Source organism: Eretmochelys imbricata, chromosome 6, assembly GCF_965152235.1.
Source record: "Eretmochelys imbricata isolate rEreImb1 chromosome 6, rEreImb1.hap1, whole genome shotgun sequence".
NCBI classification, from domain to species: Eukaryota; Metazoa; Chordata; order Testudines; family Cheloniidae; genus Eretmochelys; species Eretmochelys imbricata.
In genome coordinates, this window is record NC_135577.1 from 16,932,793 (window position 1) to 16,960,080 (window position 27,288).

At 48.2% G+C, this 27,288-nt stretch overlaps 1 protein-coding gene across 1 annotated transcript in view; it reads left to right on the plus strand.

Annotated features, from left to right (window-relative positions):
* The first annotated feature begins 4,580 nt into the window (after positions 1–4,580).
* The window catches only part of DAGLA (diacylglycerol lipase alpha), a 44,807-nt gene continuing 22,099 nt past the window's right edge, over positions 4,581–27,288 (plus strand). Inside the window, exons 1-8 of the mRNA XM_077819866.1 lie at positions 4,581–4,675; positions 5,341–5,552; positions 8,489–8,590; positions 9,228–9,366; positions 17,228–17,315; positions 22,776–22,910; positions 24,892–24,969; positions 26,738–26,862. Coding sequence (XP_077675992.1) covers positions 4,581–4,675; positions 5,341–5,552; positions 8,489–8,590; positions 9,228–9,366; positions 17,228–17,315; positions 22,776–22,910; positions 24,892–24,969; positions 26,738–26,862 — 974 coding nt within the window. The remainder of the gene's footprint in view (positions 4,676–5,340; positions 5,553–8,488; positions 8,591–9,227; positions 9,367–17,227; positions 17,316–22,775; positions 22,911–24,891; positions 24,970–26,737; positions 26,863–27,288) is intronic.

The window sequence follows — 27,288 nt, forward strand, 5'->3', positions numbered from 1 at the left end:
ACCCTGATATTCTATGATTCTGTGACACGGGGTTGAGTGGAGAGCTGATAGCAGGTTGGCAGTTTCAGGATTATACAGGTGGTATACGTGAGAGTAAGCCCATTGCCTGTGTGGATTGGTGGTGGGGGGCGGGGGGGAGTTTCAGATGGGGGATTACTATAGGCTGCTGTGTCAGAGACTGTGTGGGTATAGGTGTTGTGCCTTGGGTGTCTGCATGTGACGTTGTGAGCGTGACAGCTCATTCCTCTGTGGATTTGGCTAGTGGGGAGTGGGTGATCTCTTGGGTTGGTTTGTCAGGGGCTGTGTGGATGCAGGTGGTGTCTAATGTCTAATGGGATATGTGTGAACCTATTTCCTTAGATTGCAGCTGTGTTCAGCTCATGTATTTACTTGTATACCTTCTTCTGTGGTTAATGTCAGACACATGAGGATGTTGGATTAAACTAAATCTAGGTTTAGCTGAAATCTTGTCTCGCTGTAGCATGTCTCTCTCTCTTGCTCTTTTCTCTAAGCCTTCACCCAACAGCTTTCTCTACCCCTCCCCCATGTCCTGCCATACCCTAGAGAGCATGTCACAGGGAATTAAGGGCTAACAAGGCCTGGGAGAGGCTGTTCCTTTTGAACAGTCCCTCCTTTCTCTGACCAGGAGGGTGGCCCCTCCTGGCTGCCCCTTTCATGTCCTGTCCCCGCCTCCCCTCTGCATTCAGCGAATGCCAGGGGATAGAGTAGTGTCCCACAGCCTTTCTGAGCTTTCCTCCAGCAGCACTGTCTCTGATGCCATCCACTGCAGGGGAAGGGGGGTTCCTGCAGGCAGCCAAGCTCCAGGTCATTCCCAAAGGATCTCTGCAGCAAGCTGAATCTTTTCTGTTTCCCTGTGGCAGAGGGGAGGCGGTTTCCGTGCTGCTGCACTTGCTGGCTGAGAGCTCCCTCCTCTCTCCATCTCTCTGTGTGTTTCTCTCCCCATGACTCTGACAGCATCTCATGCTCTCGCTTTCAATCCTTCTTCCCACAATTCACACACAATCTCCTCAGAACAGGGATGATGTCACTTCCTTCTAGAGTGTGTGGAGGGGTGTGTGCGAAGGGGGGGAAGTCACGACCCCGGCTCATTCGCTCCAAGCAGCCCCAGTTGAATAAATGAGGTTTCCGTCTTGGAGGGAGGGAAGTGCTCTGAAGATGATGCCTGGCTTCCTTGGCAGACAGTCATCAAGCTGTCCTTTCCTCTTCTGACTGGGATTTTCAATGGCTGCATGAAGAGTTCGTGGTTTCCTCCTTCACTCGTGATGTCTGTCTCCGTGGACGTGAACTTTCCCTGAAACACCCTCTCGGGAGAGAAGAATGTGCTTCTGCTGGACCACTTGCCATGTAAGCGTTTCCGATTCCCATAGATCTAACTCTGGCCTGAAGGGTCAGGGTCCTGGGGCTCCTCGCACTGAGCACTTGTGCATGCATGTGCTTTCCCCCTAGGCGGGGCTCAGGGTCCCAGGGCTTCTCACACTCAGTGCTCTCTCAATCTCTGACCCTGGTTTTAGGCTGCTGGGCTTCCTTGTATCGTAAGTGCTTTTGCGTGCTGTAACCTGGGGAGCAAAGTCTGGGGTTCCTTGCACTCGGAGCAGTCTCTAACCCACTGTTTTAAGGTTCCAAGGCTCTTTTGCAATCAGTCCTCCGACTCTTCTCCTCCTTCCCCAGTCCCCTGCTAGGTTCATGTCTTCAGGCCTCCTCAAATATAACTCTTTGGCTGCATCCCAGGGTTCCAGATTCCAGGACTCCTCCCCCTGAGAGCACTATTTCTATCTTGCTGTAAGTCAGGTATGATAGTAACAGGCCTTCTCTCACTCCTCTCTTTTGCTGTTTCTAACACAAGGGGTAGGACCCCTGGCTTCCTGGTTTAGATTTCACACAGACAATCATTAGAAATTAATTGCACTCTGTCTACCTCTGGTTTCCATGTTATGTGTAGGGTCTTCGTAAAAGAGAGGACTAGCAGTATCAGTCCCACAGTATTTATCATGTTCAATAATGAAAGGTTGGATACCCCATTCCAAGCCTACCTGTTGCTTTTCATCAGGAATCTACCCTAGGGCTCATTTTTTCTGTAAGATATCACTGCTTAAACTGGTAGTAGGCAGGAAAGTCTGCAAAGTACAACTGCATGTACTGCTAGGTGCAGAAAAATGGTGGAATATACATTGATGGGGTACACTAGTAAACCAGGGAATGCTGGGATTGTCTGCATGGATAAAGAGCAGTTACAGGGAGGGAAAGGCTGGGAGGTACCACTGTGTTCATGGGCAAGGAGCAACAGTGTGTAAGAGCAAGGTAAAAAGTATCTCTGTGTGCACTGATTTAGGGTAGCAGTATTCATGGTAAAGGTGGAAAGTACCACCATGTACCAGTACCATGGTATTCATGATAAGGCTAGAAAGTATTGCCATATGGCCAGTGGAGTGAGCAGTTTGAAATGTACGAAGTGCGCTAACAAGTGTGTGCTAGGGGAGTGTGAATCCAAATGGTGTGTAGTTTTTTCATGTTGTTTTTTGTTCTGCTGAGCATGGAATACAGTGTTGCCTTTACTGAAGTGAGTAACAGGCTGGAAGTGTGTCAGCATGTTAATTGTGGCATTTCCTGAAAAGTGTTAGAGGTGTGTGTGTAGTCACTTCTGCTGCGTGACAGCATGTGTAGGAGAGCAAATCCAACTGGACCAGGGTGACAGCAATTGGCAGTGGACATGGGACAAGAAATGCTGCCCAGTTCTGGGATGAGCTGCAGTTCTTGTGTGCAGATTAGAGAGCAGAAACATAATTGACAGGTACAAGATGCCAGATCATGTGACCTGCTGTAACATCAGGCGTTCTAATAATATAGCTGTGTGGTGCTGCTAGGGCAGCTCGTGGGGCCTGTCATAAGCTGCAAATGTTTTTGTGGTTTGAAGATTCTAGTTAATTTAAATGTGATAACTCATCAAGTCATTTTATCCAGAGTATTTGAACTGGATTTTGAGATTTAATGTGAGAGTTACGATCAGTTTTGAGTTAGGAATGGGACCTGGCAGATTAGTGTAGTAGTTTGTGCCCTCTGAAATCCTGATGCAAATCCTGATTATATCACAAGTAATAGAAATTAGATGTTTTTATTTTTGCCTCTGGGACGCTTGACTGGGTTATCCTGCTTGGCAGTACTTCACAGAGACAGCACTGGACTCGCACAGTTGCTGTAATCTGGGATTGAGGTGCACTGTCTCCAGTGTCTGGGTGTGAAGGAGTAGGATTAGAATAGCAGGCGGTACTGCAGATTAAGGTTGAGGTGCATGGGCAGAGCTGGATGGTGGCCCAGACTCTGTAATAGCATAGGAAGCTGCAGGTCAGCCTTAAAGTGCTTTGACAAAGCTGAGGGTGAAGGCAAGACTGGAATTGCCAAGGATTCTGTAACATCACCATGGATGTACACTGGCAGAGCACAGTGGGTTGCTGGTGGAAGCCAGAAGTGGAATAGCCTGAGATGCTGCAGGTCCGGATAGAAATACATTAACAAAGCCAAGCAGAGGTCTTACAACTGCTGTTGCAGGTCGCTATTGAGGTGCATCTTCAGACTGAAATAGCAGGGGGTGCTGCAGGGCAGGATTGAGGGTCTTTGGCAGAGCTGTGTAAGGGGTAACTTTGGACTAGAATAGCGGGGCAATTGTTGCAGGGCAGGATTGAGGTGCAGAGCTGCATATGCAGGGGAGCTTTGTATAACCCCTGACTGCTGTTGCCAGTGCTAATTAAGGATTATCAGGTTGAAAAACTAATAAATAAAAGAGAGAGAAAGGGAGAGAAGCAATTGTCCCTTAGGTCTCCAATGATTTAATGCATACAGGAGGCAAAGTGAGGGCAGAGCAAACGGGGCTTCTAAACAGTCTGCAGTTAAGATTGAGATCTCCTTGGACGCTGCTTCCTTAGCTTTGGCACACCATGGAGGCTGTAGGGTGCACACCCCCAAGAGATGGGAAGGAAATGTACAGCTCTCCAGGTGGTGTGTGAGGGCCAAGTGTTAATGCATGCTTTGGAGCACCTGGCCAGCTGAGAGGAAGGTATTGTGAGGAAGCTTTTGAGAGAAGCACCTGGTGGCAGATGTGTGGGAGAACATGGTAATAGCGAGCTGTACAGAGCTTAGGCTGGCACAACCTGTCGTAGGTGCCCAGCAGGGATCACTTACAAACACAGAGCTCTGTAACAGGATTCCAACTCATCGTGTTCGAGTGAGGGTTAATTACATTCAGCGTGAGCTACACACCTGTTTAAGCTAATGCTTCCCACGATCTTTGACTGCCTTTCTCTCTCCCCGCCTCCCCACCTTGAGTTTGGTATGCCTACCCCTCTTCGTCTGCTGGTGATGGCTGGAGGAAATAAGATGCTGTCATGGGAGTGGGATGGAAAGGATGCTCAGACAGGACCCTCTCCTTGGTGTGTGGCGGATGGAGGGGATTTTAAGACAGCACGGGGTGCACTGAGGAACTGGAGGGGACCTGCATCCTTCATTCCTGCTTTCTTGTTTCAGGAGATGAGCATCGTGCCTGCTGAGCCTCCTCAGACCCGCTAGCCATGCCAGGGATTGTGGTGTTCCGCCGTCGCTGGTCTGTGGGCAGCGATGACCTCGTTTTGCCAGCCATCTTCCTCTTCCTCCTTCACACCACCTGGTAAGTGAAGAGCACAGATGCTCAGGAGAAGGCTGCTCTGCAGCAACTCATGACTTCCTTTTGCTACTCCCATCTCCAGTGGCTGGAGTTCTCTCCAGTTCCCCTGTATAGCGCAGGAAGGTTGTATTGGACACTTATGACTGGTACCAAATTGTTCTGAACTTCTGGTCCCTCTTGCTTTCCCCTTTCCTTGGATCAGTGCTATTCAAAGCCCTTGTCCCACTTTCACAGGGGAAGCCTCTGTTAGAAGCCTGGTGCCTGTAACTCCAGATACATCCCCACCCTTTATCCTGAGTGGTCTATTGAAATTTGGGGTTGTGCTTCTTTAGGGGGGCCCACAAGACAGAGATTTGAGTGTGGTGCCTCTGGTGTGTCCCAGGGGATATCTCAGAACTGCCAAATAGATGCAGGATACCAAGGTGAGATCTGGGCAGCATGTCTCCCAGCAGCTGGGAAAGAGAATTCAGGACCAAATTAATATATAGATGATCTATAGGTGAGTGGGAGAACTAGCAGGAAATGTACAGGCCATCTAGGGTTCCTTCTTTTAGTCCTAAGGATAAAAAACCTGGCTGTGAGGAGACTCTAGCTGAGGGAATATTACCAGATGCTGGGCTGCTTTGCTTGGTGTTGCCACTGGTAAATAGTTGGCTTGTGCATGGCAGGTTTGTGATCCTTTCCGTGGTGCTCTTCGGGCTGGCGTACAATCCCAACGAGACCTGTTCCCTTAACCTGGTGGACCATGGCAGAGGCTACCTGGGCATCCTGCTCAGCTGCATGATCGCAGAGGTGGCAATCATCTGGCTCAGCATGCGTGGCAGCATCCTGTACACAGAGCCCCGGGACTCGATGCAGTATGTGCTCTATGTCAGACTGGGTAAGAGGCAGCAGCATAGGGCCTTCTAACCATTTACCCTCCACTCTGCCATCTGTCACTCTCAGAAGACTTTTCCTCCCTACACCCTGACAAATACACAGCCCCTAAGAGACACCTAGATAGCCACTCTTCTGTGACATGCACATGAATAGCTATGGAGCTCTTCTGGAATGGGTACACAACCCCCTGTCCTCCCATACATACCTTCACCCGCCACCCAAAACACCCTCCCAGCAAACCTTTCATTCATCCTCCCCTCACTGTGACACCGTGTACACCCCATCCCTACAACAAATACATTCATCCTTCTTCCTGCAATACAATTGTACACTCACTTTGTGACGCATTTACACCTTTGCCCCCTCTTTCGCAACAAGGTTTCCAATAACACAAGTATATGCCTCAGTACAACACATGCCTGTCACCCAGCCTTCACCCACCTACTTAAAGGCCACCTCTCAATACGCATACCCATCTAGCAGTGTGCACGTACATAACCCACCTCCATATAGATAACTATATTTACTGGATGTCTCCCCTCCTCCTGAGATGTGCATACAGACCTCTTTTCCTCCTAAGACCTTTCCCCCTGTCACCCATCCTGAGCTCCTCAGAGTCATACCAGAAAGGGGAACAGACACTGGTCTCTCGTGCAGGTGTTGGGATATCCCAACACAAGGTTTCTCACTCTATCCTTCCATTCATCCCACAAGGTATGGAAATGTATTTAGGCCACCACATCTTTTCCCTGGGGGAAGTATTTTTATAAGGAGTCTGGTGGAGAAATCTTTTGGGTAGACAAGGAGTTGTGCCCATTTTAAACATGAGGGCAGGGCAGCCTGTTGCCTGTCCTTGTTTTGCTGGCTTCTTTCCACTTAGGACTTATCAAAAGCCCAGCATCCTCTCTTGAAAGCTCTCTCCATATGGGAGGCAGTTCCATCTTTGCTGAGTGCTAAGTGCAAACCATTAACGAGCAAAGCAAACAAATCTTCCTCTCTCCATTTCTCCCAGACACTGTGGAGTCTCCCAAGGGAAAGGAGCGGAGCCTGGCAGTTTGAGACTGACTGTATTAAATCAAGGTTGAGTGGAAGGGGCAGAAAAAGGGAAAAACCAAGTGAGAGATCTCTTTCCCCCACACCAGCTCCCTGCGAAGTCACCAAGCCCTTTAATACCATATATGCACTGGACTTATTCCGTATTAGGGAACTATACTGAAACTGAGTCTTGGGCCTGTCTGTGTTTAATTTCCAAAATTTCTCGCTGTTGCTACCACAGTTTCATCAGTTCCTCTGGTATTAGCTGTGTGGGTGTTACCACTAGTGTAGTCAAGGCCCCTGTGTCTCTGCCCCCAGAAGTCTTGTCTATGCTAATGCTCCCATGGATGGAGCTGATGTGATGGTAGCAATGGTAGGAATTTGTGGGGGAAAGAGCCAGTGAACACAAGGCCTAGTGCACAGTTTTTAAACATGCCACTGGCTGGCTAAACAGCATGAGAAAGTGTTTGCTGGAAGTGTATTTAAACCAGGCTCAGTAGGATGGTGCAAGCCCATGGCCCTAGAGATGACAGGAGTGTGAGTGCCTGACAGGTCTGCAATTAATCGAAGAAACAGCAGATCAATGTCTTGGGCAGGTGCCTGTGTCTCAGTTGAGGGAAACAACTCCAGTGGCTGAGATGTACCAACTGGTGAGGGAAGTAGTACCCAAAGTGCTCAAGGAAGACAGAGGGTTCTGGCCTTAAAGAAGTGGCAGCATGTGACTAGAACAGACCTTGAGTCTGCCAGAGCATCCCCTGCTCCTGGAGCTGGCAGAGTTGAGGGGGTATAATCCCTACCCCAAATCTGGTAGAGCCCAAGGGAGGTGAGCATGCCACATTCTCTCTCAAGTCTGCCAAAGCTAGTTGGGAACAGACCCCGCGTTACACATACATCCTCCTAGGTTTGCTAGAGCCCATGGAAAATTAACCCCGCCCTGTATGCCCCTTTCTGAACCTGCCAGATGCAGGAGGGATTATCTGTGTCCCGAGGCTGCCAGGCTTGGGGGCTTAACTTCCTCTGCCCTTCTCGCACGCTGTGAGTCTGCTAGATGGTCCAGTGGCTAGGATGCAAACTTGGAACTTGGAAGACCTGGCTTCAGTTCTCTGCTGTACCACAGACTTCCTGTGTGAGCTTGGGCATGTCAGTTAGCTTCTGTGCCTCAGTTCCCCACCTGTAAAATGGGGATAATAGCATTTCCCTATGCCACAGTGGTGTAGTGAGGATAAATACACTGAAGATTGTGCGGTGCTCAGATACTGTGATAACGGGGCCTATATAAGTACCTAAAATAGATAAATTCCCTTCCACACACACCAGATTTGCCAGAATGTACAAGGTGGGATTAATCACATATACAAACCCTCCTAAATTTGCCTAAGGGAATTAACCTCTCCCTTCCAAATCAGGCAGGCCGTGTATCATGGGGAGGCAGATGCATGGTTACAAAGTGGTACACTATGTAGGAGAGTCTCTGTGCATTGGAGTGAGGGTGTGGGAAAAGACAAGGTGGGGTATGACTGTGTGTCTGAATCAAGCCGGGTATTGCAGCTGTGTGTATGTACAGTCAGGGTGTAACATAGGGGTAGGGGCCGTTGAGGAGCTAGTGGATCTCTGTACTTATTCCTTGAGGATGAACTCGGAAAGCACCGTGGCCAAAATCTGTCTTGTGCTGCTCTCCTCCTGGAGAGCAGTGCCTATTCTAGTGGGGCATGAACCAGCCACTGGTTAGAGTTCATTTAGCATTAGGAACTGGGATTTCTCTCTTGGCATGAGGCTGCTGATATGAGATACTGGTGGGACTGACAGAGCTGGGGCTAGGAGGATGCCCACCTTTCTGGGGAGAAGCAATGCTTAACTGTTAGAAATTTGCTGTTATTGCTCTCTGTGTTCCTATTGTTTCAGCCATCCTGGTGATCGAGTTTGTGTACGCTATTGTGGGCATCGTTTGGTTAACACAGTACTACTCCTCCTGCAATGACCTCACTGCCAAGAGTGTCACCTTGGGTATGTATTCGGGTGTCCCGAATGTAGTGCTCAGTTAGTGCATTCATGTGCTCCTGTGCACGTAGGGGGTGCTCCTTATTGGGGAGTTACTCCATACATGGGGAGGTACCCCTGGGAATGGATTGAAATACAGTCACTGTGAATATAGTGCTTGCTGTCTGGCTATGTTACTGCACAGAGCAGGCATTGTATTCATATGTTTGAGCTGTCTCCAGAGGGACAGGAATCCAAGTTCCCAGCATTGGGTCTGGTGGGTGAATCTGAAGGACACTGTTCTTTACAATTTGTTCTGCAGAGACTTAACTAGTTACCCAGATTTCTTTTCAGGATCTCAGCTAGTCTTAATGGGGTCCTGACATATGTCCTGGAATCCTTCTAGCTATTGAACAGATATTTAGGTGTCTCCCTCTGTGTGGGTAACCTCCAAGCAAGAATCCTGAGGCTGGAGAACCCAGCTGTGATCAGAGACCCTCCCAAAGGAGTTCTCTGCAAGAGTGAGATGGTTAATGCCATCTCTTTGCTCGCTTTGCAGAAATGGAAAGATGAACTGGTATGCACACAAGAGATTAGGGTGGATGAGCCATTGCTGTGGCTCCAGGACAGACCCCCCGACTTTCCCCTTCTTCTCTCTCTACAGGAATGGTCGTCTGCAACTGGGTCGTCATTCTGAGTGTCTGCATCACTGTTCTGTGTGTCTTTGACCCGACGGGACGGACCTTTGTCAAACTGCGAGCCACAAAGAGGAGACAGCGCAACCTGAGGACGTACAACCTGCGGTAAGGAAGCAGGGCACAGTTCTCCAGAAAGAGGAGGTCCGGAAGCCCATATTGATCTGTCCAACTCTTGGCTCTTCCCCATCCTACCTCAGGGTGCTCTCCACTACAAGCATCAGTGCATTTCTCTGTTGAGCATCATTTCAAAAGAACACAGGCCAGATGCTCCGGTATATGTATGCTGTGCAGCACATGTACATCAGTGTATGTGTCTGCAGTGAGCGGTCTGATTGGATCCCAATGTAAGCCCAGGGTCTTGCTGTCCCCAGTGAGCCCTGGTGCGGCAGTGCATAATATCCTATACCAGTCATCCTTTTGCCTGGCTGTTTGCCCTTCTACACTGCTGCAACACTGATGCTCTAGTTAAGGTTGAGACAGCATCTTCATTCCAAGCTCCTTTCTTTGCTCATTGTTTGTCTTTTTTTTAATTATTCCCCTCTGGTATGCTTTGTCTCAGCCCAGAAGCAATTACTTTTGTGTTGATAGTTAGACATTATAATTAAGAACCCATTGTGCCATTTGTGAGTAACCCAAAATAGAGGAGAGGTTTTTTTTTCACCCAGTAAGATTTTTTTTTGGATTTTTTTTAAAATGCTGGACAGCACAAACTGGCTTTGTTTTCACCTGCAGTGTGGACATGTATATAGCCCTTGGTGAGGAATGTGGCTTTGCCAGTTGAGGACATTTCCTTTTGCATGTGCAAAGGTATGACCATTTGAAAATAGCCTGCAAGTCATGTGTTTCAGATCAAGAATATACAGTGAGGGGTGGTGCTCCAAACGTTTGCTCCAACTTTGACTTGAAAAGGGATCATTCAAATGCTGTTCATGTTTTGGGAAAGACCCTTGAACCATCAAAGAGCCATACAGCAAACTCATCTACCCTTTAAGGAGTTTGGATTTTTTTCAATGGGGAGATCCCTCCTTACCATTCAACATGTCACTTGCATCAGTTCTAGAAATCCAGGGCTCTTCAGTACCCTGTTAGTCTATCTTGCATGCTTCAAACTTGCTCCGTTGAAATCAAGACGGTCCCGGGTAGGTCAGGATCCAGCTCTAAGACCACATGCCAAATCCCAGCAGGTTTGATTCAGGTCTTCCTCCTTCTGAAAGAGAGAGAAACTGAGCACTCTGCAGTCTGAGAGGTTTCTTTTGCCTGAGATCTCAAAAGTCACTGTTCTGTGGATATTAAAGGCCCCAGGGCACCGTCAGTCAGGGTATGGCTTTGTCCCAGTGTCCTTGACCAAATTTCTCCTCCCCATATTGTTATGCAGTGTGCTATTGTCATGGAGTGTGGGGGAGTCCGGGCCCTGCAGCTCTCTTCCTGGGATTCACTGAGACTCTCAGCCAGCCAGTAAAACAGAAGGTTTATTGAACAATAGGAACACAGTCTCAAGCAGAGCTTGTGGGTACAACCAGGACCCCTCAGTCAAGTCCTTCTGGGGGAGCAGGGAGCTTAGACCCCAGCCCTGGGGTTCCCTGCGTTCCACCACCCAGCACCAAACTGAAACTAAACCCCCGCTAGCAGGCTCCCTTCTGCAGCCTCTGTTCACATTCCCTGGCAGAGGTGTTACCTCCCCCTCCCCCTCCTGGCTCAGGTTACAGGCTCTCAGGTCTCCCAGTGAAACTCCCCTGCCACATTCCCAGATCAACACTCTCCCCTCCCTGCTGCGTCACATCTCTTCCCCCTTGAGACTGAACTGAGCGGGGTCACTCTGACCATTGACCTGGGGAAGTTCAGTGCCCCCTCTCCAGGACAGCGCATCCGCTATCATGTTGGCACTTCCCTTCACGTGGACCATGTCCATGTCGTAATCCTGCAGGAGCAGGTTCCACCTCAGGAGTTTGGCGTTGGCTTCTTTCATCTGGTGCAGCCAGGTCAGGGGAGAGTAGTCGGTGAACACGGTGAAGTGTCGCCCGAAGAGATATGGCTCTAGTTTCTTGAGGGCCCACACCATGGCCAGGCACTCCTTCTCAATGGCCGTGTAGTGTTGCTCCCGGGGTAGCAACTTCTTGCTCAAGTACACGATGGGGTGTCTCTCCCCCTTTTCATCCTCCTGCATTAACACCGCCCCCAGTCCCGTGTCTGAGACGTCGGTGAACACCATAAAGGGCTTGTCAAAGTCTGGGTTTGCTAGAACTGGGCCGCTGACGAGAGCCTCCTTCAGCGCCCGGAAAGCCTCCTGGCACTGCTCGGTCCAGACCACCTTGTCTGGCTTCCCCTTCTTGCATAGCTTGGTGATGGGGGTGGCTATGGCGCTAAAGCGGGGCACAAACCTTCGATAGTATCCTGCCAACCCAGTAAAGGCTTGGACCTGCTTTTTGGTGTGGGGAGCAGGCCAGTCTCTGATCACCTCCACCTTAGCTGGTTCCGGCTTTAGGCGGCCGCTCCCCACCCAATGGCCCAGGTAAGATACTTCAGCCATCCCCACCTTGCACTTCTCTGCTTTTACAATCGGTCCAGCACTTGTCTAACCTGGGACACATGGTCCTCCCAGGTCTGGCTAAAGACACAGATATCATCAATGTACGCTACGGCAAAACTCTCCATCCCCCTCAGTAGCTGATCCACCAGGCACTGGAAGGTGGCTGGCATTCCCTTGAGGCCGAAAGGCAGGGTCAGGAACTCATAGAGCCCCAGAGGGGTAATAAAGTCTGATTTCAGCCGGGCATCTGCATCCAGCGGCACTTGCCAGTAGCCCTTTGTAAGGTCCATGGTGGTAAGGTATTGAGCTCCTCCCAGCTTGTCTAGGAGCTCATCAGGTTTGGGCATGGGGTAGGTATCCGGTACAGTGATGGCATTGAGCTTCCGATAGTCCACACAGAACCGGACTGACCCGTCCTTTTTGGGGACTAGCACCACCGGCGAGGCCCAAGGGCTGGCAGATAGCTGGATCACCCCCAAAGCCAGCATGTCCCGGACCTCTCTTTCCAGGTCCTGAGCAGTTTTCCCTGTGACTCGGAAGGGGGAGCATCTTATCGGCAGGTGCAACCTTGTCTGCACCCAGTGGACAGTCAGATTAGTGTGTCCAGGCTGGTTGAAAAATAGCTGTCGGTACGGATGCAGCAGCCCCCTGATCTCAGCTTGCTGGGCAGGGGTTAGCTGATCCGAGAGGGTAATTGTTTCCAGGGGGAAACCAGCTCTGGTCCCAGGGAATAGATCTACTAAAGGGTCATCTCCCTGCTGCTCCCAATGTCCACACACGGCCAACACCACATTCCCCCTGGCATAATATGGCTTCATCATATTCACATGGTACACCCGGCGGTGGTGTGCCCGGTTCGACAGCTCCACCACATAGTTTACCTCATTTCGCTGCTTGACAACCTTGAAAGGGCCTTCCCAGGCGCCCTGTAGTTTGTTCTTTCTCACGGGGATGAGAACCATCACCTGATCCCCGGTGGCGTAGGCGCGGGTTCGCGCCGTGCGGTCATACCAGATCTTCTGCTTCTTTTGGGTTCTGGCCAGATTCTCCCTGGCCAGGCCCATGAGTTCAGCAAGTCTCTCTTGGAAGATCAGGACATACTCCACCACTGACTCTCCATTGGGAGTGGCCTTCCCCTCCCATTTGTCTCTCATCAGGTCCAGGGGGCCCCTCACCCTCCTTCCATATAACAGTTCGAAAGGCGAAAATCCGGTAGACTCCTGGGGTGCCTCCCTGTACACGAACAACAGGTGAGGTAAATACTTATCCCAATCCTGCAGGTGCTGGTTCATAAAGGTTTTCAGCATCATTTTTAGCGTCCCATTGAACCTCTCCACCAGCCCATTGGACTGGGGGTGATAAGCTGAGGCCCAGTTGTGCCAGACCTCACATTTCTCCCATAAGCACCAGAGCAGGGCAGACATGAAGTTGGATCCTTGGTCTGTCAAGACTTCCTTGGGCAACCCCACTCAGCTGAAAATGGTCAGGAGCGCATCCGCCATGGTGTCTGCTTCAATGGAAGCTAAGGGCACTGCCTCGGGGTGGCAAAATCTACCACCACCAGAATGTATTTCTTCTCCGACCGGGTCGTCTTGCTTAGAGGTCCCACTATGTCCATGGCCACCTTCTGGAAAGGTTCCTCTATGATGGGCAAAAGTTTCAAAGGCGCTTTCCCCTTGTCCCGGGCCTTCCCCACCCTCTGACAGGGGTCACAGGATCGGCAATGCATCCTCCCTGCTACCCCCTGACAAACTCGTCGGCCAGCTGCCCTGCGTGCTGTGGGTTCTCTAGCTTTTTGTCCTCCAACCATAGCCTCAGGTCGGAAGGGCACTGTTCATACAGTTGCTCCAGTACGATTAGGTCAAGCAGGTCCTCTTTAGCTTGGGCCCCAGCTGTCCACTTGCGGGCATATCCCTGCATTCGGTTGACCAGTTGTAGGTATGTGACCTCAGGCGTTTTACGCTGACTCCGGAACCTTTTCCAGTACATCTCGGGGTCAGCCCAAACTCACGGAGCAGGGCCTGTTTGAACAGTTCATAGTCCCCTGCCTCCGGCCCTTTCATTCGGCTGTACACCTCCACGGCTTTGGGGTCCAGTAAGGGGGTGAGAAACTGGAGCCTGTTGGCAGGGTCAACCCTGTGCATCTCGCAGGCATTCTCAAAGGCCGTCAGGAAGCTATCTATGTCCTCCCCCTCCTTACGCTGGGCCAGGAAGCACTTATCAAAGCTCCTTGCAGTCTTGGGTCCCCCCTCACTCACCATAGCGGGGCCCCACTGCTCCTCAGCCTGGCCAGCTCCAGTTCATGCTGTCTTTGTTTCTCCTTCTCCTGACGTTCCCTCTCATTCTCCTCCTGCTGACGTTGTTTTTCATGACCCTCCAGCTGCCTCATTTTCATCTCCCTCTCCCATTCCAGGCGCATCCACTCCAGGGATGGGGAGCTCCGTTGGGAGGATCCCCTGCTGGCTGCCAGGGTCAGGGTGCCCTCGGTATTCGATGGGCTTCTCCCAACCCCTTACCCAGGCATAGGTAGGAAGGGTCTCGGGATGTCCTCGGCAGCAGTCTGACCCCTCCCAGCCCGGTCAGGCCCCAGGGCCCACGTTGCATCCACCGGGCGGCTTCCCTCAGGGACAGGGATCGGGTCATCCAAGCGATCCCTCTCCTCCAACTGGGCAATCAGCTGTTCCTTGGTGGACCTCCCAATGCGCAGCCCCCTCTGCCTGCACAGCTCCACCAGGTCGCTCTTACGGCATTTAGCGTACATCTCCCTGCTGGCCACTCGCAGGCCTGAGCAGCTTTCCAAGGTTTCCAGGAAAAACCCCTAGTGTGCCAGTCCTTCTTGAGGGCACCACCTCTTTGCCAGGGTTGAGCTGCAGACTCCTCCGCCCCTGGGACCACTCGCTGCAATCCCCCGGGGGACCCTGTTACTGCAAAAGTCCTTCTCTCTGGTCACACACCCCCAGGGGTTAACCCCTGAAACCGTCTCTCTCTGAATCTTCAGCACTCCTGGTCCCCGTCAATCCCCCTTCGTTTTACTGCTCCCCAGTCACTTACTGCAGGAAGCGCCGTCCACGGGGTGCAGTAGATCCCACCGCTACCACCAGTTGTCACGAAGTGTGGGGGAGTCCGGGCCCTGCACTCCTCTTCCTGGGATTCACTGAGACTCTCAGCCAGCCAGTAAAACAGAAGGTTTATTGAACAATAGGAACACAGTCTCAAGTAGAGCTTGTGGGTACAACCAGGACCCCACAGTCAAGTCCTTCTGGGGGAGCAGGGAGCTTAGACCCCAGCCCTGGGGTTCCCTGCGTTCCACCACCCAGCACCAAACTGAAACTAAACCCCCGCTAGCAGGCTCTCTCCTGCAGCCTGTGTTCAGGTTCCGGGGACAGAGGTGTTACCTCCCCCTCCCCCTCCTGGCTCAGGTTACAGGCTCTCAGGTCTCCCAGTGAAACTCCCCTTCCACATTCCCAGGTCAACACTCCCCCCTCCCTGCTGCATCTCAGCTATGTACCTGATGTTTACAGCCTTCCACCCCAGAGATGGCTGAATTTCAGTGGTGATTGGTGTATGTAACCAGAGATCTGCTGGGATATAATGTTATATGGAAAAAATGCTATGATGTATTTTTTATTATTATTATTATTTATCTATTTATTATAACAATAGCCCCCAAAAGGTTTATTTTTAAATCATCTTCTGGTCTTGGCCCTAATCCTGCAAGGTGCCAGGCATTGTCAGTTCCTATTGGGATTAAAGGGAGTTAAGGACACTCTCCGCCTTGCAGGATCAAGCCTTTAGTCCTCAGTGGCAAGTGCCTGTAACATGTAAGAGTCAATGTGACCTTTGTAAATGCATTTAAAACTTGAGCTGTGTTTTCGCTGTCTTAACCCTTAACAGAGCCTGTCAAGATGACAGATTTCCTTTGGATTTATTTGTCACATTTAAGACAGTTCATTTTTGGTGGCTTCCTTTTTGTGCTACTCAGCTGTTGTTATTAGACTCTCTGTTGTGTTATATGGCTATTTTCATGCTCACAGAAGTCAAAGATAGTTCAACTAATTATGTTCAGACTTACCTGACAAATTCACCTTTGGGCTAAGACTAAACACATGAAATTCCAGCCCAGAAAGGCTGGTTTGTGCCCCCCTGCTCCCCCCTGTTAGAGCAGTTGTGAAGTCCTTGAAACTGACAGAGGAAGTAAAAATTCTGCCACCCGGGTTCCTTAGCATTTCAGGAAGCTTATGATTTTCTCTAGCTCAGTTACAGTACAGTGCTAACTCCATTTTAAAACTATATTCTTGTTCATCTTTTGGAATCTTAGTTGCAAGTTATGGGCTACTTTTTAAACCTTTACATATCCCCTTTCTGGCACTATATGTTGAATTGCTTGACTGGGTCCCATGCTTTTATAGGAGTCATCCTGCTTACCAAAATCTTTTTCCAAAAGCAACCCACTGCACTCATGAGCTTTTCCCATCAGGATCCTGTGCCTGGAGAACAGGGTTGAGGTGACTTGTTTTTAATCACACTGAAGCACATTAAACCTTAATTCATCTGTGCTGGCACCAACAGAGCAAGTATCCAATTGGGATACCAAGGGATGATCCCTATAGTAAAAGACTTTCAGCAGAGAATCAAAGGCACTACCATCCCCAGCCTTAAAGTGAGATGAATTTCAGTTTGCTTGATCTAATCCTCTTTGCTTTGCATGTGCCTCAGTCAAAAACAGGAAAGGAACTGGTCACAAAATGTAGTTCCCCAAGGCCAGTGGCACCTGGGCTTGACTTGAGCTTCACTATGGTGTATTGTAAAATCCAGTTTGAAAGGAGTCAGTTTGTCCCATAGAGGTAAAAGTTCTCTCCTTGTGAATAGCAGTAAATCCTAGGGAAGGCACCTCACCTGCAAACAATTACCTTTAGGTACCCCTCCAAGCTCCAAAGAATGAGACATCCTTGGACATTCTGCTTCTAGCAGACCATGGAACATTGATGTCCTCGTTACAACCATCCAAATCAGAAAAGGACATTATGTATGTGAGCACTGAGGCTCAGCACTGGCCAGACAAGTCAGAACTTTCACAAATGTCTCCCCCTCCCTCCCAACACACTCTACTAGCTGTCAATCAGTCATACGTGGAGTGCTGTCTCATAAACAATCTCCCCTGCCCTGTGTATGTTTGTCTATATACGGCATGGGCCAGACTCTCAAATCCACTAAGTCCCCTTTGTACTGCTGCCAGAGCAGTGTATAGGGGCCTTAGTGGAAATGAGAATTAGGCTCTCTATGTATATTATCCTTGACAGCACATCGTCTGCATGGTTTGTACACCAGGTCCTAGTGCTTGTCTCTCTGTGTTCTTGTTGCTGTTGTCTTCACTCCTGCACCTCTGCTATGCAACTGCTTTTCCTTTTTCCATATGCATTCTTTGTTTCCCTGATGCAGGCATCGCCTTGAGGAGGGACAGGCCAGCAGCTGGACTCGCCGGCTCAAAGTTTTCCTTTGCTGCACACGGACAAAGGACTCCCAGTCAGTAAGTAACAAACAGCTCTGCATCAGAGGGCAAATTCCAGGCCCAGCCAGCCTTGTCCTGGGCTTTTCTGAGCATAGCACTGTGAGAATCCCCAGGACTGACAAAGGAAGTGTCTCACTGGTTTCAGCAGAGGGCACTCTCACCTGGTTGGGATTTAGGGGCACTAAGTGCAGTGGGAGAGGAGAACAGTGGAAATTTTCCTCTAGGAGCAATAAACTGAACAGCTCTCAGAATAGGTGGGTGCAAAGTCTTGCAGTATGGTGGTCCCCTCATCCTCCTTTGAGTTACAGGTTTTCTAGAGTAGACTGGCTGATTGTCAGGAGTACGAATGATAAGAGAAGCTAGAGGGTCGGTTTGGAAGGTGATCACCTGGATCACTGAGCCCAATCCCTGTATGGCACAGGAAGGACTATATATAACTGCTATAACCAGGTCCAGAGAGGCAGGTCCCCAGACAGGGTGATAGTCTCTTAAAGGTAGATAGCGTTTTACCCATCTGATCCTGGAAATTATAGAGTCGTGGGACCAGGATTAATAAAAGGGGGCATCCTCTTACAGTATTATTTAATACAGCTGTGTCCCATCTGAATGTCACTATGGTGATGTCCAGTTGTTGCTCAGAGTCTCTTACCCTGGGTGTGGGTGAACCATCCCTTAGTTCCATGATATAACGTAGCACCTAGATGAGTACAATATGAGAGGGAGAACCCAACACAGCTTGAGTAGGGGAAAATCATGTCTGAGCGCTGGGATTCTTTGCAAGGGTTAACTGAGTAGTAGTTAAGGTGGAAACACTTGATATAGTTCATTTAGACTTTGAAAAAGCCTTCGAAGAAATTCCCTCACAAAAGGTTATGTATGTGGAAATTTAGTAGTTCCTAGGGACGCTGTCAGCTTTAAGATCACACTTCTGCCTGAAGCTTTTTTACCTGCTGTTGTTAAATGTAGCACCTAAGATTCCTGTAAATGAAGATTAGAGCAGAAAAAAGTTTTTTATTGTGTTTACTTTCTGCATTTCATGAACTTTGATGTTTCCCTGTTTCTTCATCATTAATACTTACTTCAGTTTTCCCTGTTGTTTGTGAGATCCTTTCAAAGAGCAGCAAGGGAGAGAAAGAGAGACATCTTAAAAATAGGAAAGTGCAAAGCCACCAGAATTGGCAGGAGGTCTCTTACGGGCAGATGGAGTGCCTAAAACTACTGCTAAGTACAGTGACTCAGTGTCAAATTAAGTGTTCCTGTGAAGTCTTGTCGTGGCTTACAAACTGAGGTAGGAGACAGTGACCAATTCTCACTGTGGAAAGTTTAATAATGTAGATCAGTGGTTTTCAATCTTTTTTCATTTGTGGACCCCTAAAAAATGTTGATTGGAGGTGTGGACACCTTTGGAAAGCTTAGGCATAGTCTGCAGAGCCCCAGGAGTCCGTGGACCACAGGTTGAAAACCACTGCTGTAGATAGTTCCCCCACAGATCTGGCCTAATGGCTTAATCCTGGCTCCCAGTGAAGTCAGCAGAAGCTTTCGTATTGACTTCAGCGGGAGCAGATTCATGCACTAGATCTGGTGTTCACTGTATTTATTAATGGCCTTCTGGAGAGGTAAATAGTAAGGTGGCAAATTTTGCAGAGGACACAGTAATAATTAGGTTAGTCAAAACTATGGAGCATTTGTGAGGAACTTGTGAAGGATCAGGCAGAATGAGGGAATTGTTACCGATGGCAGATGAAAGTCATCAAAGATAAGGGCAAGCTAATACACATTGCAATGAACAATTTAAATTACTTGTACACGCTGATGGGCTCTAAATTAGCTATAACCTCTCAGGAAAAGATCTAGGAGTTATTGAGGACAGTTCAGCAAAGACGTCAATGTACAGCGGTGGCCAAAAATCAGAAAAGATTCTTGGCTGCATTAGAAGGGAATAGAGAACGATATGGAAAAACTCTGAGGGCATTCAAAATCAATAGTACATCTGCACTAATTACAGCTTGCAATTTTGGTATCCTAATCTCAGAAAAAAAGACACAGGACAGGTGCAGAGAATGGTACTGAAAGAAATGTGGGGCTGTTTATGTTCTTTACCCTGGAGAGGAGATGGGTTGAGAAGATTCAGAGCACTGTAAAATAGTGGATGGTCTGGAGAAGGCCACCGGAATGCTCTTATTTGTCCTATTTGTAAATCAGAGATTAAAGTGAAGGCTTTGTTAGATAGTGTGTAACTAACCTGGGGATGTTGTTACCGAGCCGCACGGGGCTTAATGAGAATCACCAAAGTATCAGGCACTTGTCACTTTTGAAATCCCCCAATAGACTGGCACAATTGGCCACCCTGATTACATGCCCCTGCAGTACTGGGTATAATGCCTTGCAAATGCCATAGCATTTCCTGGGAACTTCCAAGCCCTAAATTGGTGCCCAACTGACAGTAACTATCCAACATAACCAGTTTCCACAGGTCAATTGCTGGATGGAAGATCCAGCTGGGAAAAACAAATATTTTGTTTCAGGTCAGATTGCTCTGAATCTAAGCATTTTCATTTGAGTCATTCTTCCGTTGTGTCCACCTGAGCTGCTGCGAAGTCTCCCTGGAGTTGTAGTTTGGGTGCCTGCCCATCCCAGATACATCACAGGGGCTAGCCAGAGAGGAAACTGTGGCGCATCATTGGAGATGTACGGCAGTCGGGGAGCCCAGTCCATAGGGCAGGAGGCTCCCAAACTACAGCACCCATGCGGCACTGTAGTGGCTGAAGTAGACATAGTTTAATATCTAAATAACCCAAAATGAAACATTCTGATTGAGGAAAGTGAACATTTTTTGTTTTGACATTTCTGAATCAGGTTTTTTTTTGTACTTTTCTTTATGTGACAAGTTTCAGTGGCCTGATTCAGGGTGAGAACAAATGTAAAAATATCAAAATTTTCTATGAGATGGAAGTTCTGTTCTTCTGTCAGCTCTAGCAAAAACTAGTCTCGTCTGTATGGGGATAGGAGCTCCCATCTTTGTGATCCAGTGTTGCAAGATTGGGGACAGTTCCCCACAGAGAGGGAAGAAAAGTCTTTGTCCTCATTCTGAAGTTTTGTAGTCATGGCTGCCTGGCCCAAGCCTCAAGGAAAACTTGTCCCCCTCAGTCTGTGGAAACCTGTGGTTGTTGTCTAGACACACAAGTGGAGTGTCACCAAGTGGATATCACCCTGAACTACTTGGACAGAGATGGTTATTGTGGGATTGGGGAGTGACCTGTACAACTATGAGTCTATTAGTGCTGGTCTTGAGCACTGCAGGTCCTGCCCAAACAATGTACACTGTCTCTCTAGTCATCTCAGAGGTCTTGTACCTACTTTTGAAAAGCTCCAGCACAAAACTTTCTTGCTGAGCAAGGAATAAGAACTCAACTTTTACGCTGGCCTCTCCATCTTGACAAAAGGTCTGGGAAATCTCACCAGTTCCCTCGGATTTATGGGAATTTCCCCTCTTCTCCTTAAGGCCTTTTGCATTTCCCGCATGCCACTGGTTCAGGGCACTGTGGGATAGGTTTCCAGAAGGCAGTGCGATTATAATGCTGCAGTGCAATGCAAGGATTGGTACAGGTTAAAACTGCATTTAAATCAATATAGCTAGTGTAGAGATTGTGCATCATTAGTATTTGAAATCCCATTGGTTCAGTCACTGATGATAGAGATCTCTAGCGCAGACTGTGCCAGAGATGGAGGGAAATAATCTCACACCCCAGAAGCCTGCCCTTCGTAGTTTGCCAGAGGTGGAGGCATTTACCTCTGGAAAAGAAGAGCTTCCAAGCAGTGGGTAGGACAGGAGAAGGGAGACCATGTTCTCCAAACCAGACTCTGGTTTCAAGCACATTCTCCAGTCAGGGAGTTACATGTCTAATGACCACATTCACACATGCAGATCAATTGCACACAAAATCACAGTTGTAAATTTAGATGCTGGGTGAAGGTCCCTTTGAAAGTTGTGGGCCGACAGTTCAGGGTAAAGACTGTGACAAACCTCCAGGAAAGATTAAGTGATGGGGAAGAGCCAAAGTAATGGCTAGGTATGTGCTACAGCGCTAGCTGAGCTCCCCTTTGTGGTTAGATACCAGGTTGCTATATTGGACCAAACCTCTGGATCCCATTGCTTTTAAGCCTGCTGGATCTGAGCAGCATCCAGATACTTTCTCTTAATCTGGCCTCTCCTGTTTAGACTCCTCCTTGGGATATGGGGCCCTGCGGCCCAACTGCCCTTGGCCAGTGCTGGCCCCCCATGTCTCCCCAAGAGCATAGGCATGCTCTCCCCAGAGCTCCACCCTCCTAGGTATCTGAGTTAACAGTTTAACTCTTTGGGGACTATGTGACCACTAAAGCATAGAACGCACAGACTTTGCAAAGGAACTTCTAAACCATACCCCCTTTTCTCTCATACAGTTACACGGGAGTTACCAATCTAAGCAAAAATAGCACCTGTTTGCAAGATCCTCAGTCCTGCACAGAGTCACTTGAGTCTTGAGCAGTGTCCTTCAGCGACTCGAGGATCCTCCTGCATGTTGCTCCTCCTACTCAGTCTTCTCTTTCTTTCAGTGCTCTTCCCCCTTTGTCTGTCAGGGGCTCAGCTTTTAACAGTTTCAGAGTCCTTTGTTCCATTTTTCCCCTGTGTCACTGCAGGTGGTGAGCCTCAACATAGTCTGAGCTAGACTTAAAGGGTTTGTCATCTGTATTGTCCCCTTAAGTCGGGGTGACTGGGGTTATCCATAGCCATGGTTTATCTTCCTGCAGATGTACAAAACCACCCATGATTGACTTAACTCATTGAAACCATGTAACAAACATGATGGCAATCAGATAATTGTTATAAAAATAATACGCTATCTCCCCCCATTCTTCACAGTATGGCTGGGACAGCAGGGTTTGGGAGACTGTCTGGCTTCAGTTTACTAGAGGTGATCAACCTATGACTCTGAGCTAGAGAATGATGGGGTCAACAAGTAGAGGAAATATGGGGGATTTTCTTACTAACATGAATTGTTCAAATTAAATCAGCATTAAAAAGGAAGGCTGACCTTGAGGTTAAGGCACTGGACTGGGACCAAAGTTCAGTTCCCAGCATACTCTCTTTGTGCCGCAGTTCCTCATCTGTAAAATGGGGCTAAGAATACTTCCTTTCTCTCCCCTTTTGTCTGTCTTGTCTATTTTGATTTAATGTTAAGAGACAGTCCCTACATACAACCAGCACAGTGTAGCTCTAATCTCAACTGAGGCCTTTAGATGGTACCGAAATATAAATAATATATATTAATAATTATCAGACCAGAGACTTTTCCCCATGAGGTCTTTTTGGGAATGTTTTCAAAGGGCACTCTGGGAATGAGGCCATCGCTGCCATACTGATTCCCACTCACTCTTTCCCTCTTGCTCCTTCCCCCAAACTCCTCTTCCTTAACCCTCCCCTCTCCCTGGATTCCACAGGATGCATACTCTGAAATTGCCTACCTTTTTGCTGAGTTTTTCCGAGATCTTGACATAGTCCCATCTGACATCATCGCGGGCCTGGTCCTCCTGCGTCAGAGGCAGAGGGCAAAGCGCAATGCAGTGCTAGATGAGGTGAGTGCATGGAGTGCGTCTGGATTGCACGGTCCCAATGCGGGTTCTGTGACTGCGTGTATCTCACTCATTTCCACTTGGCCCCTGTTTTACCTTTGCTTTTACCTGCCTCAGGCTCTGCCCACTTCATTTCAGTTGTATGATGGGCTGTTACCAGTCATTGGGTTGTGAATTAAATATAAAATACTTACTTCTTCTGCAACACCTTGATCTGAGACTCCCAAAGTGCTTTCCATACAGCGATCCGTCCTGATTCTGGTTCTATTCAATATCTTCATAAATTGTTTGGATAATTGCATAGCAAGTAAACCTGGGGCAAATCTACACTACAGCACTACATCAGCGCAGCTCTGCTGATGCAGCTGCACCGCTGTAGCACATCTGGTGAAGATGCACTACTATGTCGACGGGAGAGGTGCTTTCCTGTCAGCATAATTACCCCACCTCGGTGAGAAGCGGAAGCTATGTCTGTGGGAAACTTGCGTTGCTTGTAGGGGGATTTTTCACACCCCTGAGCGATGTAAGTTATATTGACTTTGGCTGTAGTGTAGACATGCCCTAATAAAATTTGTGGACAATACCAAGCTGGGAGGGGTTGCAAGCACTTTGGAGGATAGGATTAGAATTCAAAATGATCTTGACGAACTGGAGAAGTGATCTGAAATAAATAGGATGAAATTCAATAAGGACAAATGCAAAGTACTGCACTTCAGAAGGAATAATCAACTGCACAAATACAAAGTGGAAAATGACTGCCTAAGAAGAAGTACTGCAGAAAAGGATCTGGGGTTTATAGTGGATCACAAATTAAATGTGAGCCAACAATGTAATACTGTTGCAAAAAAAAGTGAACATTGTTCTGGGACGTATTAGCAGGAGTGTTGTAAGCAAGACACAAGAAGTAATTTTTCCACTCTACTCAGCACTGATAAGGCTCGACTGGAGTACTGGGCTACGCAGTTCTGGGTTACACACTTTGAGAAAGTTGTGGACAAATTGAAGAAAGTCCAGAGGAGAGCAACAAAAATGATTTAAGATCTAGAAAACATGGCCTACAAGGAAAGATTGAAAACGTTGGATTTGTTTCGTATGGAGATGAGAAGACTGAGGGGGAGATAATAACAATCTTCAAGTATGTAAAAGGTTGTTATAAAAAGGAGGGTGATAAAATTGTTCTCCTTAACCACTGAGGATAGGACAAGACGTAATGGACAGGCTTAAATTGCATCAAGGAAGATTTAGGTTAGACATTAGGAAACACTTCCTAACTGTCAGGATAGTTAAGCCCTGGAACTAATTACCTAGGGATCTTGTGGAATCTCCATCGTTTTAAAGAACAGGTTGGACAAACACCTGTCAGGGATGGTCTACTCTAGATAATACTTAGTCCTGCCTCAGTGCAAGGGGCTGGATTAGATGACCTGTTGAGGTCTCTTCCAGTCCTACATTTCTATGATTCCATTAAAGAATTAAACCTCATAACCCCTTTCTTTTTGTAGGTGGGTGATATATGCAGATTTAGTTTCCCACCCCCGGGTAGTACATTATAATTATTTAACCATGTACATCAAGATTATGCCCCCTTCTATACTTCTGTGTAAAGAAGATTCCTGTATCCAGCCAAAATGGCAGGAGGAATATTAGGGATAGTTACTGTACCCAGGGAGTTAATGAAAGTGAACTTGGCTAATTGATACCCCTGCAGAAAAATGCCATGGGAGCAAAGTGGTCCAGGACCCCAATTTTCCAAGGCTGTCATGCTAGTGATAAGAGAGATTCAAAATCAGGGGACTAGAGATCAGACTGGGTGGGAATTGGAACAAAAATAAGCTCAGAAAACTGACCAGATGGTAGGGAAAAAAGATCTCATTATCTGCGAGTTGTGTTGGCACAGAACAATGGGACCTTGCCTTCCCTTGTGCACAGCCATTGTTTCTTTGTGGATGGAGGGAACTCACCCATATGTGTGTGTGATTTACAGGCAAACAATGACATCTTGGCCTTTCTGTCTGGGATGCCAGTGACCAGGAACACCAAGTACCTGGATCTGAAAAACTCGGTAAGTCACCAGCCCATGAGCTCACCTGCTCTGTGCAGAGCCATAAAATAAACAGCAAACTGACTGTCTTCTCATAGCTTGTTTCCCTTTGTCTCTTAGATGGTGTTTGCTCTTTCATTTATTTCTGTCTGTCTCACGTAATCAAGGAAATTAAAGATGAAAAAGACCTATTAGATGATGATAACAATAAAGCTTAGCTCTTGCCTGGGTCTTTCAAAGCTTTCTAAAACATTATCCTCACCATGTCCCTATGAAGTAGGTGGTATTATCCCACACGGAGGAGAAAGAGCAATTAATTGACTTGTCCAAGGCCACAAATGAGGAGTCCGTGACACAGGCTGGGTGTTAATAGACGACTTTCATACAGAAGTGCTGTCAGCAAAGATCAGGGTTCTATCTCGATCAGAGCAGAAGGCCACCTACACCAAGATGGAACATTGCATGCTGGAACCAATAGTGTCTGAAGGTTGTATTTCTTTAATGAAGGTGAAGACAGCTGAAATCTGTCCCATTTTGTGCAAATTCTGTTTAGCTTTTGGTTTCCTGGCATGTTGCCATTGCAGCCCTTGAGAGGGCACACTTTGACCATCTTCCTGGATTGTTGCAAAAGAGTTGAGGTGGATGACCCAATCCGCTTCTTTTCTGACCAAGTGATTCCGTGATTAATCTACCTGTGATTCCATTCTGCTCCACTGTGTTCCACTTTGTCTTCAGACTGCCTCTCATTATAGACAGGTGGATAATTGCCTATGTGTCTCCTTTCATAGACAAGGTCAGCACGGTTCCACACGTGCTTTGAGGCACATGGCCCTAGACTTGAAAAATGGCTTTACAATTCCATCTCTGTGCATCTCCATGACCATCTGTGGCTATATGGGAACAATATGTTGGAGCAACAGTACTCAAACTGTGGGTTGGGACCCCAAAATGGGTTGGGACCCTGTTTTAATGGCGTCAACAGGGCTGGTTTAGACTTGCTGGGGCCTGGTGCTGAAGTCAAAGCCCAAACCCCACCTCCCGTGGCTGAAGCCAAAACCTGAGGGCTTCGGTCATGGATAGTGGGGCTCAGGTTACAGGCCCCTCCACCCAGGTGGCGAGGCTGTGGTTTTGGCCCCCCACCCGGGGCAGTAGGGCTTGGGCAGGCTCAGGCTTCGGTTCTGCTCCTGGGGTCATGTAATAATTTTTATTGTCAGAAGGGGGTTGCGGTGCAATAAAGTTTGAGAACCCCTGTGTTAGAGAGATCCTGTTACTGACAAGTAGTAACCTAGTATCTCCTCTCCTCAATTAGGGCAGTGCAGGGCACTCTGGGTTTTGTGCGGATTGGGACTGGCACTGGGACCTCCTCAGTGTAATTGAGCTAAGACCACTGTGGGATGGCTTCCCTTGCAAAAGTCTGATAGTTTGCTGATGTACTGCAGGAATATCTTTAGATACAATTCTTAATGTTATTAAACATTTATGGGTGAGAGCCTCAGCTGGTGTTAATTGCTGTAGCTTGGTTGATTTACTCCAGTGGAGGATCTGGCCCAGGATAACCAATGTGCTCTCCACAAGGCAACTGATGATATACTCCAAGGTCTGTAGCTGCTCTGGTGGTGGGGATAGGGAGGCCTGATGTAATGTGCAGACACCAAGAGGAAACAATGATGCACTTCTCTAACACGTGTTAGGGAGTTCTTGGTGGGGAAAGCTCTGGATAAGGGAGGCTAGGTGAGGCAAGCGCCACCAAAGAGAATATGAAGGGCACTTAATCTCTCATCTCTTTCAGCAAGAGATGCTGCGGTACAAAGAGGTCTGTTATTATATGCTGTTTGCCCTGGCAGCCTATGGCTGGCCCATGTACCTGATGAGGAAGCCCACCTGTGGACTCTGTCGCCTGGCTAGATCCTGCTCGTGAGTGGCCTTCCCTGCCTCTCCATCTGCCTTCACTTTCTCTCTCTCTCTCCCCATTTTGCCTCCTCTCTCCCTTTTCTCATTTTTCCCTTCTTTCTCCTTTTCTTTATCTATCTCCCCTTTCCATCCATTTCTCTTCTCCTCACCTCTCCTTCTTTCTTTTCTTTCTCCTCTCAGGCTCCATTCCCTCTCGTCTGCTCAGTTACTTTCCCTATCCCTTCCCGTCCTTTCTTTTCAGTCCCTTACTCCCAACTGCTCATCTGTCCTCCCTATTAAATAATCCAGGCTGTGTCTCAGTATGCCCTCTCTGACATGCTAAAGACCTTGCCAGACCTATGTGCTTCATACAGCCAGAATGGGGAATTGATTAAGACTATATTCACTGAATCAGAATTGCCATCTCACAGCTCTGGGAAGCACAGAAAT